Source organism: Triturus cristatus, chromosome 6 (genome assembly GCF_964204655.1).
Source record: "Triturus cristatus chromosome 6, aTriCri1.1, whole genome shotgun sequence".
In the NCBI taxonomy this organism is placed as follows: Eukaryota; Metazoa; Chordata; class Amphibia; order Caudata; family Salamandridae; genus Triturus; species Triturus cristatus.
Window position 1 is genome coordinate 1753765592 of NC_140589.1, and position 16305 is coordinate 1753781896.

A 16305-nucleotide genomic window follows, 5' to 3' on the forward strand; every position below is an offset into this window, starting at 1 on the left:
TAATAAAACAAATGTGTGTGAGTATTTGAGTATTAATTGTGTTTTGTAATTATTTATTTTGTATTACCTTGTTTAAATATTTTTTATATTGAAGTGGATATTGTAAATTTCACATCTTTAGCATCCAACATCTTTTTCAAATATCTTATATTGGAGTGAAATTAGTAAATGTCACCCCTTTAGTGTCAAACTCCTTCCCCAAATTGGTTTCAACTGTAGTGGGAATAGTAAATGTTACCCCTTTAGTGTCCAACACCTTCCCCTAGTAGGGTTGGGTTGGAGTGGGCCAAGTAAATGTCCCCCTTCAGTGTTCAACACCTTCCTCCAATATGGTTGTGGCAGTAGTAAATTACATCCCTTTAGTGTGAAACCCGGGCATATAAATTAAATGCATCTAGTGGTCTGCAGCACCCATTTTGCCACCAAAATAGCACTGTAAAACATGCCTCAGGCCTTACACTGCAGCCTGTAGTCCAGTTTTAAACTGCAACTGGCAAAATAAACCTTTTGCTAGGCCTAATACATCCTTTTTTAATACTGAGAAGACACTTTAAGGTAGGCCCCAAAAGATCATAGGACAAGGTGCATGGTATTTAAAAAGTAGTGTGTACTTCCACTTTGCATGTCCTAGCAAGGAAATAGTCCCAAAGTCGTTTTCTAACAGTAGCAAGGCTAACTCTCCCATAGGCCAACACTCGGTTAATGTATTACACTTAATAACGGATATTCTCATTTTGGGAGCAGATAGAAAGTACTTCCTCCACTCATTTGAATTGTAATTTAAAGTCCTCTTTAACAGCAAAGTCAGACTTTAAGTTACTATTCATAAAATGCCACTTTAAGAAAGTTGTAATTATCTGCCTAAACAAAATGTGTCTTTTTGCCATTGTCCGGGGTCACAAGACTGTTAATGGCTCTCCTGTGGTGTGATGGGTTTTAGAGGAAAATAGCGCTTTGGATGTGCAAGGGTGTTCCTCTCCTGAGTGGGATGACCTGGAGGGTTGTACTCAGACCTTCCTGAGCTTCAAAGGGTGGCTGAGGGCTGTGTCCAACTCCCTCCTGACATTTGAGCCCGCCTGCCCTGTCACTGTCGTTATCCTAGACAGCTTGGAGTCAGACCCAAGAGAAGGTGAAATACTGACCAGAACCAGTTTAGGGGTAGATATTGTGAGCCCCCCATACAGGCTGGCACTGTGTATAAAAAGGCATCCTCAGAACTTCTCATCAGAACACTCATGAACCTGTGGAAAATCCAGGAGATCGACTGCCCTGCTGTCTGAAGAAGGAAGACTGGATCTACTTGCCTTGAACTCAGAATCCAAGAAGTGACTCCAAGTGTCAGTTGGCTGACCTCCTGTCTGAGTTGCAGGGACACCACAAGCTTCCAGAGGCCTGTCCTTCAACTGCCTAGCTGACCAACCAAACCAGCTTGGGACCTGCTACTGGCCTCTGTTAGAGTGAGTCCTGAATCCTATGAGGTGACTACCCAGGCCCTGGTCCCTTGGCTGATGTCTGTACCCCTCCGTCCTGAAAACAACATGAACTGAACTTAAGGTTAAAATCCAGAGATTCAGTGTTCTTCGCATCATAAATGACTGCCAGCATGAAGCTCTGAGGGCGACCTGCTCTTCACTTCAACAATAATCCCCTCGCAGCCCAGCTCTGGCTGAGGGTCCTCACACAGAAGTGTACTATGTGAGAAGGTAAACTCTCCACTGTGACAAACCTGGTTCTTGTACCAGACCTGCACTCCATTGTGGTCACCCTGAACTTTTGATTTTGACCTGGCCTAGCGTGATGAGATAAATGGGATTGGCACTTTTTGCTTCTTGGCACTATTTTCTCCTCAAACCTTTTACTTGTTAGATTTTTGTTATTTTGAAGTCCTTTTATTTATTAAATGCCATTCTATTGTTCTAAGTTGGTTCGTGATTTTTCTGATGCTGTTTTTTGCACTTTATTACTGATTGAGTGCTGTATAAGTACTTTACACATTGCCTTTAGTTTGAGCCTGGCTTCTTTTATGCTTAGCTGCCAGAGGGTGAGATTAGGTTTCCTTAGTGACTGTCATTCACCCTGAAAAGGATTGTGTTTGTTAATTGAGTAAGGCTCTCACTCCCTCACAACTATTAACCCAATTTCTTGAGAGGACACCTATGCACAATAATGAGCCATTCAGTTATGGAGTCCACAGCAAGATCCCACCCATTTCCGTGCCTTCTAAGGCCTTCAGGCCCTGCATGTTGGTACCAACCTAGCTGAATGCGAGTTCAGTAACTAGAGACTGCAGATGGCTTTCCCCTTCTCAACTGCACAACCTACAACTTAGCCAGTAAGTCATTCAAACATACCACTTACTGTCTTCACAGCAGGCTCAATGCCCACTGTCTAGTCAGCAATGTAAGAGAACAGCACCACTATTTTACACACGAGAGCATGCTCTCTGAATGTAAGTCCAGCATTGACAGCCAGCTCCTCAGCACCTCCTCTGCCCCTTTTTAGAAGTGCCTCCAGGAGACTCAAAGAAGGCCTCCTTTCATCTCATCTGATATGATTTGTTCATTGTTACTGTACAGACTCCAAAAAGTGTCAGCAGAAAAGAACACCTCCTGTGCAACCTGTGTTGTTTGTAGAGGCCCAACAACTGCTGGCCATCCAGCTTGGACAGTCCCATTAGTTACTGACATATCTTGCCGACTTGTGAGTAAGTGGAACCTCTCCCATGGTGAACTCCCCGCTTACCAAGAAACTCTTTCAAAGGCTTTGGCTCCTCTTAATCCGTGGCACTCCTGGCAGCACACTGTCACTTGCCCTTAGCTTCTCAGGGTTGCACGTTCACAGTGTCTCTGAACCCTGTCAATGAACCTCACCTAGCTGGGCTCAGAATTACCACTGGCAATTCCATCAAAGATGTCTGGCTAGAGCACCACAGGAAGTCCCTAGAGGACAAACAGTGAAGAGGGACATCGACAATTCATTCCACCGAAGAAGAAAGAACTGTGATGAGAAATATGAAGAAAGAATGAATATATAAATGCTTATTTTTATAACCTAAATATGAGCACTTTTTTACAGATGTTGACTAGTAATTAGCTTGAAGACTATATAATTTTGGTACACTTGAGATCAGGTTCATTCAGCCTGTCTGTATTGTGATAGTATTTGCTGGACTGGGCCCTTTCTACAGGATAACCCCAGACTTTTGACTTTCTTTGCTGAACCTATTTTTGTTGGCTTAAAGGACTCAGCGTACTTTACTCCTGCTAACCAATGCTAAAGCGTTCTCACTTAAACATGGTAAAATTGGTATGCCCATAGCTGGCACATTTAATTTACTTATAAGTCGCTAGTATATAAATCTACATGTACCCTGGGCCTGCAAATGAAATGCTACAAGTGGGCCTGCAGCTCTAATTGTGTCACCCACTAAAGTAGACTCGTAAAACATGTCTCGGTCCTGCCACTGCAGCCTGTAGCGCAGTTCTAAACGGTCACTTCAACTTGACAAAATAAACCTTTTTCCAAGCCTAAACCTTCCTTTTTAATATTTATAAGTGACTCCTAAGGTAGGCCCTAAAGGCTAGGATGTATGGTATTTAAAAAGAGGACATGTATCCTCAGGGTTTAAATATTCTGACCATTAAAAACTCCTAAAATCATTTTTCCTACTGTAGAATTGACTAACACTGGATTGCCTCATTACATTTAATTGAGTTACTGAGCAAATGAAAAAACACTCCTACTCATTTGAATTGTAATTTAAAATCCGCTTTAATGGTAAAGTCAGAATTTAAGCTCATTCTAAAAACGCCATTTTTAGAAAGATTACATTTTTCTGACTAAAACAAATGTGCCATTTTGTCAGTCCCCATGGTCAGAAGACAATGAATGGCTCTCCTGTGATGTACCGTGCATAGTTTCCATAAATGGGAGCAAAAGGGCATTAGGTGTGGGTCAGGGTGTTCCTCTTCTTAACTGGATGGCCTGGGGGATTATACTCAGCTCTTCCTGAGCTCCAAAGTGTAGTCTGAGGGCTATGCTCACCTGCTTCCTGGATTCGAAGGGCTGCTTATCCTGCCACTGACAAATGCAGCTCACACCTAGGCCTGCCTGCCTATGCCCCGCTAGACAGAGAGCCAAACACAGGAAAGGGGGAAGGTTAGACAAAGCAGGTATCTCCCCACCCACAGGTTGGCACTGGGTATAAGAGTGGCACCTTCAGAACCGCTCATCGGCAAATTTTGGGCCAGTGTAGGATTCAGAAAAAGGACTGCCTTGCTGTCTGAAGAAGGAAGACTGGACCTGCTTGCATTGAACTCAGGATGCCCAGCCAAGGGTCAGTTGACTTACCTCCTGTTTGTGCTACATGGAGACAACAATATTCCAGAGGCCTCCCTGCAGCTGCCCAACTGACTACGTCTCCTGCCACTGCAAATCTCAAGCAGCGCACCAAGAATGATCTCTTTGCGACACCCGCCAATGCAAAACTTCAGCTGAGGCTCTCACATGGACTTGCACTCAAAGAAGATAAATTGGGATGAACCTGGTCCCTGTATCCAACCTGTGCTTCATCGCAGTTGGACTGAACTTGTGAGTTTGGTCTGGCTGAGAGTGACCTGTTGCGCATTGTACTTTTTTACAATATTTTCACTTGGACATTAAAAAAATCATAACTCCGGTTGTACTTATTGGGTTTTCATTGCTCTGGTACCATTCCATTTAGTAAATGTTACTCAGTTTTTCTGGATTGGTTTGGGATTTTTTTAATGGTATGGTTTCACTTTATTTTGCTGTATGAGTGCTGCATAAATGCTTTACATATTGCCTTCAAGTTAAGCCTGGCTGCTTTTGTTCCCAGCTACTGAATGGATAGGCAGAGGTTTATTTAGTTAATTTTTGTGGTTTACCTTGCCTAGGATTGTGTTTATTATTTGTAAGGGGCATCATCCTCTTAACGAATAAACCTGATTTCTTATAGTATTTTTTGTTTTCCACATTACTCTAAATTTTTTACAAGATTTTGCATTAGTAGCTAGTGTGGACTCTCCATAATATCATACTGCTGCTACAAACAAGACATCACCAGCATAGCAGAATTATTGACACTTCCCCAGGAAATTAAATGTGTAAGCTTACCTTTTCTCAAATAGCATTGAAAAGTGATGCACAAATACAGAAAGGAGCACGGGGTGGCAAGGGACAGGACTTGTTTGTTTCTTGCCCTTACCAGTTACGCCCCAGCATTTTATCTCCGAAAATTATCTAGAATTAGCTCCTTCATTTATTAACATTATTGACCTCTTAAAAAGGGACGGAAATACCATGTTCTTCCTTTTAATGACCAAAATCCCAGTCTACCAATTCCAGTCCAGCAACCAAGATGTCTATGCAAAATCAAGTAGGTAAAGAATAGACAGCATTTTGGCTAGTAGAAGCTATCCTTTCAAGCATGTGATAAGGTTTTGTTCATAGCATTCAGTCAGGAATGATCTCTGTTTGCTCCAAGATGGATATTGTAAATAGACGGATAACAGACATAAGTCTTAAAAATGTCTCATCAGCAAAAGGATTCACATTTCCAAATGTAATTTATGGGCTTTTGCATAATTGTCAAATCTCTTCCAATGAGGAAGGTAGACTTTCTTTCCGTGGTTTAACACTATGGGGCCGATTACGATGCGGCCTGTAAAGGCTGGTTGGAGCCTTTCTAGCCCGCATCTTGGTTTAATTTCTGACTGCCGCATTACAATGCTTGCGGTCGTAAATTAAACTGGGCGGGTATTACGGCTGCTTTCAATGGGCTCAAGGAGACCAAAGGCAGTCGGAAGCCGGCTCGTACTCCCTTTCCGCCCCTGAGATTACGATACTCGGTCTCCAGCAGGATTTCCATGTTGCGCTTTCCGAAATTGAAAACCTGTCGGGGAGCGAGTATGGGGGCCCGCAGCAAGGCCCCTTTGCCTCTGCATCTTCTGGTTGGGGTCCAAGGAGGCACCTATGGTGCCCCTCTGTTCATTACTACACGTGTGGCAGGCACCATAAGGTACCTGCCACACATGAAGGGATGAACAAAGACTACCATTCCTCTATGGTTTACGGCCGTAACACGAGCTGCCATAGAGGAATGGGAGTATCCCACCAAACAATGTTCAGTTGCATCTTGATTAGGCTGTCGGTACCGCCAACCTGAGGTTGGACGGTCCTGTTTCCGCATCAGTGTCGGCATAGTCACCCCCAGTGTGTTAATTCAGTACAATACATTTTATAAAATTAATTGTATTTTGATAAGAAATTTGATTGCTTCAATTTCACAGTGTCTTTCACAAAGAAGATATAAAAAATAGATAATTACTTGGCATATGCTTTCTCAAGAAGACATGGCCAAAATTCATTTTTACTACATGGCTGCACAGACAAGTACTTCCCGTTGATAAATGGCAATTGATCATCGATAACCACGTCCACCCATTCTCCGAAATGCCAGAACTGAAATATAAAAAGACATTAACTTAGAGATTAAAACAATTTAAATATATTTGAAAGCATTTGTTAAGCTAGCCTTGGCTTATCATTTTTGTATGCAATTATAGGGACAGTAATTTAAAAAATAAATTTTAAAGCTGGCTCTTCTTCTTTAATTCTTGCCTAGTTTTCTCAGATTTGGGTTGAGTAGAACCAGTGGGAACAATGAACATCTATAAAGAAACAAATAAATCATGACTAGGTAAACATTTTAAAAAACGACAGCATTTCCATCTTGGCTCAGAGAAGACGTGAGGTGAAAGCCAGGATTTCAGTTGTTTTCTGGCATTTTGATTGTTTATTCATAGTGTGTTTGGTTTATGGAAATGGTAATTATGTCTGTCTAGCTGCTACTTTCATTAGGTTTAACTTTTTCATATAATGCATAAAGCTAGGTTTTGTATTTTGTACCACGTTACAGTCACCCTGTCATCACCACTTGAATCAATCTTTAATAAAGAAATATTGATCGCCCTTATGTTTCTCAAAACGTTGCTAACCATTTGTTTGTTCCATTTTAAGAAATTGGATAATTAATTGGTTGTAGGTGACTACACAACTTAAGGAATAATCACAACCTTTGCCATGGTGACCCCTCAAAGTCACTAAAATTAACCTGGGCACAACCCCCTGGTAGCTGTGGCAGACAGCGGGAAAGCTTAAGGCAGTATGTAAAGTATTTATGCCATAACAAAACAGTAATAAAGTCAAACTTCAAAATCATCAAAAATCCAAAACAAAATTCGGAAACTAGAGTAAAATGTGATAATTAAAATGACAACAAAATGACAAGTATCCAATGAGGGTAACCGGAAACATAAATTTTTATAGTTTCAAATAGAAATAGGTCCAAAAAAGCATAAAGTGCCAATAATAGTCACTGGTCGCAGTACATCTGTACCTAGGCACAACCTGAAGCTGACCACATTGGAGTGCGGGTTGGATACACCAACAAGGTTCTTCCTGGTTAAAGATTATACCTTCTGGGTTAGAACCACAGGAGCACACTTCTAAAGGCCCCAGGACCTCAGGAGAAGCACCTAGAGACTCACAGGGTGTTAGGCACATGCCAAGCAGGCTCCAGTCCAGGTTCAGGTGTCCCTGGTCCGCTGGGTCCTACCAGGATAAGGCATCTTGCAGCTTATTGTAAGCCTGAAGATTACACAGGAGGTCTGTCTAGTAACTCCACGTCTTTGTCTGGGGTACACGAGGGAGCAGGTTCAGTGCTTCAGGGCTCCTCTCAGGGCATAGACAGCAGGTGCAGTCCTCTTCTGATCTACTGCAGGTCCTGATAGTGTTCTGCAATGGGTAGCTGGAGGTTGCACATTTATGCCAGGCACTAGCAAGTGGGTGGGAAGAACTCCTGGGCACGCTCAAACCAATAGGGTAAAGTTCCTGGGCCCCCCTACCCACTTTGGGCATTTTCAAGATGGCAAAAGACTTTGGCCACACTAAACTTGGGTTCCAAGGGCTAGGGCTCTGTAGGCTTTGCACTATGGAAATCCTAGTGTCCTCCTACATCTAACACTAAATTCCGGTTTGGAACAACCACTGTACCCACTGTAGTGTCAGAAAAGGATGCCCACAGTCTCCGTCCTACACGTTCAAAGGAGTCATTCTGGCACATTTTGGTTAGCCTATTTTTGCTCCTGGCAGGCATTTCATACCCAGTCACACCAATTGCAGGCTAACTACTGGGTGGGAGCTGGGAGATGCTTATGTTAATCAGCCTTCTGACAGTCTAGGCAGATAAAGGGTAACTTTCTAACAGTTACTTTTCCTTAATAATTATTGAAAAATCCAACTTCATCATTGAATTGAATTTTTATTAACTATTAAAAATGGTTGTTTAACTAGTTTTCTAGCTGGTCCTTTCCCAAAGATCCAATATTAGTAGTTTAATATGTACTATTCTTTTGTACTTAGAACAGCTAGGCCTGCCACATCAAACATAATTTTTAGGTGATAGTCACTGTAAGGAGATGCTAGCATTTTATTTCTACAAGTCCTACTTTTAAATACCATGCACCTTGCTTTCGGGTCTACATAGCCTATATAGTCGATATTTCTTAATATTTGAAAGGAAGGTTTTAACTTCCAACAGGCCAAATTGAAGTTTTTATACATCCACAGTGAGGACACAATGGTAGGCCTTAAGCAATATTTGCACTGCCATTGTAGTAAATGGCACAATAGGTGCAGCAGTTCACTGGTAGCATTTGACTTCCTAGTCCTGGTTACATTTTGTACCATATACTAAGTACTTATAGGCAAGTCAAAAATTTCACAATTAGGAGTATGCCCATTTGACCATGTTAAAAGGAGGAGCAAAGCCAATTTATTGCCGGTTAGCATGGTCAAAGTGCACAGAGTTCTAAAGCTAGCAAAAATACAGGTTCTAGTCAAAGGCGAAAAATCCAGGCTGACCACACATAAAATGCAGATTTCCCACATCCATGTTTTATAGTGCACAAGCAAGACCATTTGTAGCTTTGAAACACTAGACATGATGGTATGCATAATAACATGTTTTGGCATGATCAATAGGAATGGCTATATTCAGAGTCAAAGCGTTCCCTCAATGACTGATACGTTTATGTGTGGGGTTCTATGAATGGGTGAGTAACGCTGGAAATGTATAAGGGCTTAGAAAGATGAATGATCACATAGATGAATGCATCAGTGACTTAATGCATGGATAGCTGATGGGTGAGTAAGTGCTGAGATGGGTGTTTGAAAGCATAAGTGGATAGATGAATGAATGGGAGAATAGGTGAGTGAAAGCATGGATGAATGACTAGCTGGATGAAGGAGTGAGTGAGTGAGTGCATGGATAGTTGCAATGCGATTACAGCAATCTAACAATAGGATGAGGCCTCTACAAAATTTGACACTACAATGACAGAAAGGTTCAAGTAATCAATTGTTGTGACCAAAGATTACACGACAACTGGAAAAGATGCAGAAAATATCTGCCACTGCCCCTCACATCCAAACAGAGACATGAGATGACTGTGGTTAAAATATCATGACTAGAAATCTAAGCTTTTCGCACAACACACATAGACAGTACTTGTACCTAAATTGCCACTTTTGAGAAAGCCAAAGCAGGGGATACCTTAACATACAATGAAGTTCACCACTTACTGTGCTTCAGTGAGGGGCGGAACTTGTCTAATTCCATGTAGCGTAATCACATGGAATTATCAACAAATTCCATGAATTACCCAAGAAGAGTAATTTAGCATTTAGTTCTATTTTCTTAGCTCACAAAAGCCCCCCTGTTTCCAAAATTAAAGCGAGGATGCATTTTGAGCTAAGAAATAGCTCTAAATGCAAGAGAACATGAATAGTGAGCGGCCGCCACACTTGCTAAATGTGCACTTGGGGTAAGAGCTCCCCGAACTTACTCCTGGTATTTATTTCACTTGTTTTAGCACAAAATGCAGTCTCCCATCCAAAATGGATGGGAGGATGCATTTCTCACTAAAAATTGTGATAAATGCAACCGAACATGAATAGCGAGAGGCTACTCATGCCCGCTAATTGTGCTCTTGCAGTGGGTTTTCCCCCCACAAATTGCTCTCAATTATACAAGCGAGTGTAATCGCATTATTAACAGTAAATCCAAGTCAAGGCGCAATGCAAAATTACCAAAATTACTTCGATTACTCCGGCACAATTGAAATTCTGCCCAGGCCTAGACACCAAGACAGTACTTGGGCAGAGGAGACTGTTAGTAATCTAGAACAAGTACTAGCATTATTGTTACAGGATCTATAAACCACATAATGTGCATCAAGAATAACAACAATCGAGAAAACCAAGCTAGTGGCTAATAGCAACACTGACACACCCCGCCCAAATCACCCAAGCCTAAGGGGAAGAACACTCATATGAGAAGCTGACTTGGTGGCACTAATGTTAACAAACGTTGAAAGATAAAGGGCTCCATCTAGTCTTCTGCCTGCATGACATGCACATGTATCTGAAGCAGACATGTAACCTTTTAAGTAGCTACCTAACTTGATGTCAATGTGCACCCTGTCTACTGTGACACTTTCAATGCGAGAGGTTATGTCATGACCCCAGCTTGAATGTTGACATCAATCACTTATCCTGCTGCAAAAATGACTGCTTCTCACATTGTTACAAGAATGTGTGATGGTGGGATAGCTATTGTGAAAAGGGTGCCACTGCCAAGTGCAGGTGCAACACCTTAATCTGAATCAATGAGACCTTCAAATTAAGATGTCTCACATAGAGGTCTAATGTGAACTAACATTTCTGGAGAGAAGAGCAATGTTCTGCAATTATTATAGCGATAATGAAATCATGAAAAAAGGAACAGAAGGGAGGCGAACTCTCAGAAAGCTATCAGACAGGAGAGAGGCTGTAATGAGCTCGATGTTTGCAAACAGCATTGCAGGAAAGTGGCAAGTCAAAGGGATGTTGGGGTGCATGGGAGGGATCAAAGTGAAGAAGAAAGAAGGATTAGCTACCACTGAACAACTCAATGAAAAAGAAACATAACATCAGCTATTGTTCGCTACTAGAGTAGCCAAAACTCTAGAACAATATAGATATTTAGTGAAGGAGGGCTACCAAAACTGAGTAAGATCTGCACCCAAAACCTTACCTGAGATTCTTGCTAAAAAACTTTATGCTGACATCACGAGGATAAGGCCGTTATTAAACATGTGAGATTCATACTACTGGGAAAGGGAGGGAATACATTAAGACAGTGAACCATTTTGACATATTCCTAAATAGATGATGTGAGAAACTGAGTTCCTGGATGAGGGGGTTGAAATCCTACTCAAGCAGCAACTACAATCCTTGCCAGGGTGAGGCACAACCAAACCTGGGCGCAACCCTCTGGTAGCTTGGCACAGTGCAGTCAGGCTTAAAGTAGAGGAATGAATAAAGTATTTAAGCAGCTCTTCAAACAGCAATAAAGTGAAAACACATCTAAAAAAAAATCCAATGCAAGTAAAACTTTATATAAAATACAAGACCAAAACAACAGAAATCTAATCAGTAGAACCAGAGTTGTGCAATTTTAAACTTTAAATATTTAAGTGGAACTAGAGTCAAAAATCCAATGAGCCACTTTTGGCTATCTGGTCATGCAAGACTGGGAAAAATTCACAAGTTCGGGTCGACCACAATGAAGCATGCGTCCGCTACAGGGACCAAGTTAGTTACATTGAAAAGTTACCTCCTCAGTCCAGTGCAAAGAGTCCAAATCATGGTGGAGGGGGCCGCGAGAAACAGTGAAGCACCACGGATGGTTGTTGATGTAGCACTGAGAGCAGATCTGGCATCACAGACAATTGTCACAGTATTTCAAAGATCATGTTGTCGTCGCAAGCCGGTGGGCCGGAGCTTCGTGGTGGAACTCTCTGAGAGTGTTCGATGCTGTAGTTTGAAGAGTTGGATTCATGGAACTTTGCATTTACCGGCTGTGCGAGCAACAAGCTTTTGGCACCAACTGGCCCATTTGCTGTAGCGAAGGGCCCAAAAACCTAAATTCAGCCTCTCCAAGGCCACACCAAGGATTCTAGAATCTGAGGGGCACGACTCGGGGGGGAAATGAGCTTAATCCAGCTGGATTTTGGTACTGTTTCAGGTGGTTGGGAGCCTGTTATGTCCCTGTGGCTCTGAAAAGGAGGCCAGCAGACTTAGAGCCATTCTGGGAATCCTGGTTCAGGTGCAGGTCCAGTCCCTCTGACTCAGACAGGAGGGCAGCATTCCAAAAAGGCAGCAGTCCAGCAGGGTAGTATCCAGCAGGGCAGCAGCCAGCAGAGTGGCAGTCCTTTCAGCAGCACAGCAATCCTTCTTCCTGGCTGAGTCTCCACAGGACCAGAAGTGTAATGCATATTAAATGTTTGAGGTTCAATATTTACACCTGGGACTTCCTTTGAAGTTGGAGAAGCTTCTAGAGGTTTCCTTTTTAAGTGCAGAGGTTTTCTGGCATCTCTGTCTTAGCTCCAGGCTAACTACAGGGGGTATGCAGCCCTTTTTGGGGAGGCAGGACACAGCATATTGAAGAGTAAGCAGGGCTGTGCCCAGATACGCCATCCCATACTGCCAGTAAAGGCCCATCTAGGTGCACCTAAGTTCTCTTTCTTGTTTGGTTATCCAGGATGAATACACAAAGCCTAACTGTCAGCTACACCCATTCATGTGACCCCTAGACAGGCTGCAGACATTAAAAGGCTATAATAGGAAAATACCAACTTTCTAAAAGTGGATTTTCTAAATTGTAATTAAAATTCAGAATTTACCATAAGGGAGGGTTTTTCACTACAGTTCCAATGACATCAAACATGAACTGGTTACCTGTTTCCATTTGGAAGTCACAGCTTATTAAATGTAATAAGTGAACTCCAATGTTATCATACAGGAAAGATAAGCCTTGCAGTAGTGAAAAACAAATTTAAAAGTTTTTCTCTTACAGGACATGTAAAAATAACAAGTACATGTCTAACTTTTACACTCTGGGCTATCGTAGAGGTGTCTTATTTTGCATTAGAAAGGAAGGCATGGGCCTGGTCAAAGGTTTATTTTGCCAGGTCCAAATGGCAGTTAAATCTACACACACCGGTTGCAATGGCAGGCCTGAGACAAGTTTAAACCAGTTAATTCTGACCAGCCATGATATGCAACCCTACCTAGCCCAATGTATAGAATCACCGCCATAGATTTATGCTGACTAGGTTTCGGCGGGATATTTTTCATTATTTAACGACCTATCCAAAAATTAAAAACGGGGCTCCCAATCTCGAGTTATGTACATGTGACAACCTTTCTAAGCAAAGTACCATTCACATTCTTTTTTTCTGTTTGCTTTACTCAGAGGTGAGAAAATGCTTTATTAAGCCGCTGCTAAAACAACTTGGATTTGTGCAATGTCGCCCAGCTTTTATTTATTTGCAAGTTTTTTCCGGCCTGTATACATGTGTTGTATTGTTACGTTTCCTATTGGCTGTCATAAGACGCAGGAAGCAGCTGTAGAAATGTTACTGTTTACAAGGGGATTTACCTGCTTGCTTTTATTCATGTGTTTTATTCCTCATTTTAACAACCTCTTTTTATCGATGTCTTTTTAATTCAAATACTGTTTTCATATGTAGTTTTTATGATACCCCATGTGTTTTCGAATAAACCTCACTTGATTTGACATGTTTAAAAGGCTTAAGTAAGGGGCACAATCAGTACTTCAGGACCACTAGTAGCATTTAATTTACAGCCCTGGACACAGGTAGTGCCCCTTTACTAGGGACTTACAAGTAAATTAAATATATCAATTGGGTATACGCCACTTTAGCACTGGTAAAGTGTGCAGAGTTCTAATGCCATCAAAAATGAAGTCAGCAAAACAGGAGGGTTCGAGGGAAAACTACGCAAAGGGTACCCGGTCCTTTTGGGAAAAACAGAAAGGCCCTCATGTCAGTCTATCTCCTATGATATGTGGCCTTGCTAACAGTTTTTTCATATTCCAGTCGAGGCTATATTCGTAGTACTGCAGCTAACAACCAAAGAATGGATGGGCACTGGTAAAGCACTCCTTTTATCAGTTTAGGATTTGTACACCAGGAGCATTCAAAAACAATTCAGACCTGCCCAGGTGTCTTTGCATGCAGACACGTTTACCACGTGCTTGTATGGAGAAACACAGCATTTACCTCAAATAAAAATTCTAACCTATACTTCACTCTTGGAATCATTCAATGAAGGCAAGCCTGCGTTTAGTGCTCTATACCAGCCAAAGCATACAAAGCACCTGCTCGCAGTATACCACTGTGAAAGGAAAGGATGAGGAAACAAGGCAACTCAAGGGAGAGAGAGAGAGGGAGTGAAGCCAGAGACAGACAGCAGGAAGACAGGAGCTGGGCTAACACCACATCCTGGTCAGTGGCAAGGAACAATAATAATCACAAAGAGCTAGCCACAGATGCAGCCAGGAGCACAAACATGTGATATGGATGCTACTATTCAGAACTATGACAGGAGTACAGGCTGGTGGCCTTGCCACAGGGTTGCAGGTATGAATATTGCTAACAAAAATATTCCCTATCATAAATATTGTGGCCTAAATATTATTTGCTCCTTTGGGTTTAGATTTTGTATTACCAACTCCAATGGAGCGATAGTTTTGTAAGCAATTAGGCTACAACATTCGAGCACCATACTTCGCAAAAGGGAAACCTGCTCCCACCATACTCAGGTTGTCATGCCAATGTCATTTAGCTTCTGTCTATACAAGCCGTTGGGATCAACCAGCAATGTCTCTTGTCCTATCAGCTGTGCTTGCTCCACGCAGCATGTATATGGAAGGCAGGTGGTGACATACAGTAGCATCTTAACTCCATGCAAATGCAGATGAGCAGAAAAGTTCAGAGAAAAGCATTTAAAAAGCCTAAAGACTGAAACAATTAAGAAGGGATTGCATATTATATACAAAGCACGCATTACCTAAAGAATCTGACTAAATGAATTTCTGAAATGTAAAATAGCCCCTTGTGCATTTCAATGCAAACTTCCTAAAGAAGGGGTAATGATGCACCGAAAAGCCAATAGTAGAGAGTGGGCGTAATACTCTTCTAGGAAGGAACAATGCCCATTCTGTGTATATGTCTAAGTATTAGCAACATTAGGTTTTGAAGAGAGGTGCTCTGTCAAGCCAGCCCTAAATATAACACAATTTAAACTGGTGATTGGTTATGAGACAATGAGTATTTCATTGGTGACAGTTAGCTCATAAACATTTACTATGTTGAAGTACATGTTGTATATGGTATGTGTCACCTCTAGCAGGCATGCCAAAATTGTAGGACTCAATATTTACATGAGCACATTCCCTTGGATGCGATCTTTGCGTTTTCTGCTTATGTCTCACCATTGCATTTCATATATGTGTATATTCATGGACCTGAGTGCACATTTATAATTTATAAATGTGTGCTGCATTTATTATTGGTTTCACATGTAAAACATATAAATCTGCATCATTATACTTAAATCATAGTTTGATGTTTCATCAATTATTCATATATATGTGATATATATATTATGAGATAGAATATAGTGGAGGTGCAACAGAAGTATTCTGCTAATTTGTGTATTTTACAGCAATCATTATGAGGTTTGCCCTTTTCAAAATAATTAGCAAAGTGAATCTAAGCCTAATACAGAGAGGTGTCAGGCAGAGAGGTCCCTTTATCTTCCTAGGAGACTGAGAGTGTGTGTGCGCTGAGCTGAAAACATCCCTGGCAAAGGCCATGGATTCCTCAGAGCCAGTAGGGTCCACCTCAGAACCACCATACCTGAGACACAGAGCAACCTTCTTGAAGTACAGAAGCTAAGTAAAAAAACAATTCCTGTGTTCAACTAAGGTATATAGCTAAAGGCCACGTAAAGAAACTCCAAAAGTTGCCTTTGATGCTGAAACAGATTTGCGATCAGATTTAATATAGCGAGGATAGGGGTTGGTTACCAAAGACTGATTCCATCATTCGATGAAATTAATTACACAATCTTGCAATTTGTTTTAATATATATTTTTTATTGATTTTGTTGCTATAATCACGTTTGTCCCTATTGTTTTGTCTATACATATTATCTACACTACATTTGGATATTGATTATATTAACCTCTTTAAGATATAGAGTGTGGGTGTCCTGTGGGTGTGTCCAACCAATGCTCATTGATATATCAGTTACCCTGCTACATGGGCTTACAAGGTACACTTCATATGTGACGTTTTATACATAAAGATT

The 16305-nt window shown here is 41.5% G+C and overlaps 1 protein-coding gene across 1 annotated transcript in view; it reads right to left on the reverse strand.

Moving 5' to 3' along the window:
- LOC146821928 (uncharacterized) overlaps positions 1–16305 on the reverse strand; it is a 477592-nt gene that overhangs the window by 346875 nt on the left and 114412 nt on the right. Inside the window, exon 5 of the mRNA XM_085609939.1 lies at positions 6350–6483. Coding sequence (XP_085466065.1) covers positions 6350–6483 — 134 coding nt within the window. The remainder of the gene's footprint in view (positions 1–6349; positions 6484–16305) is intronic.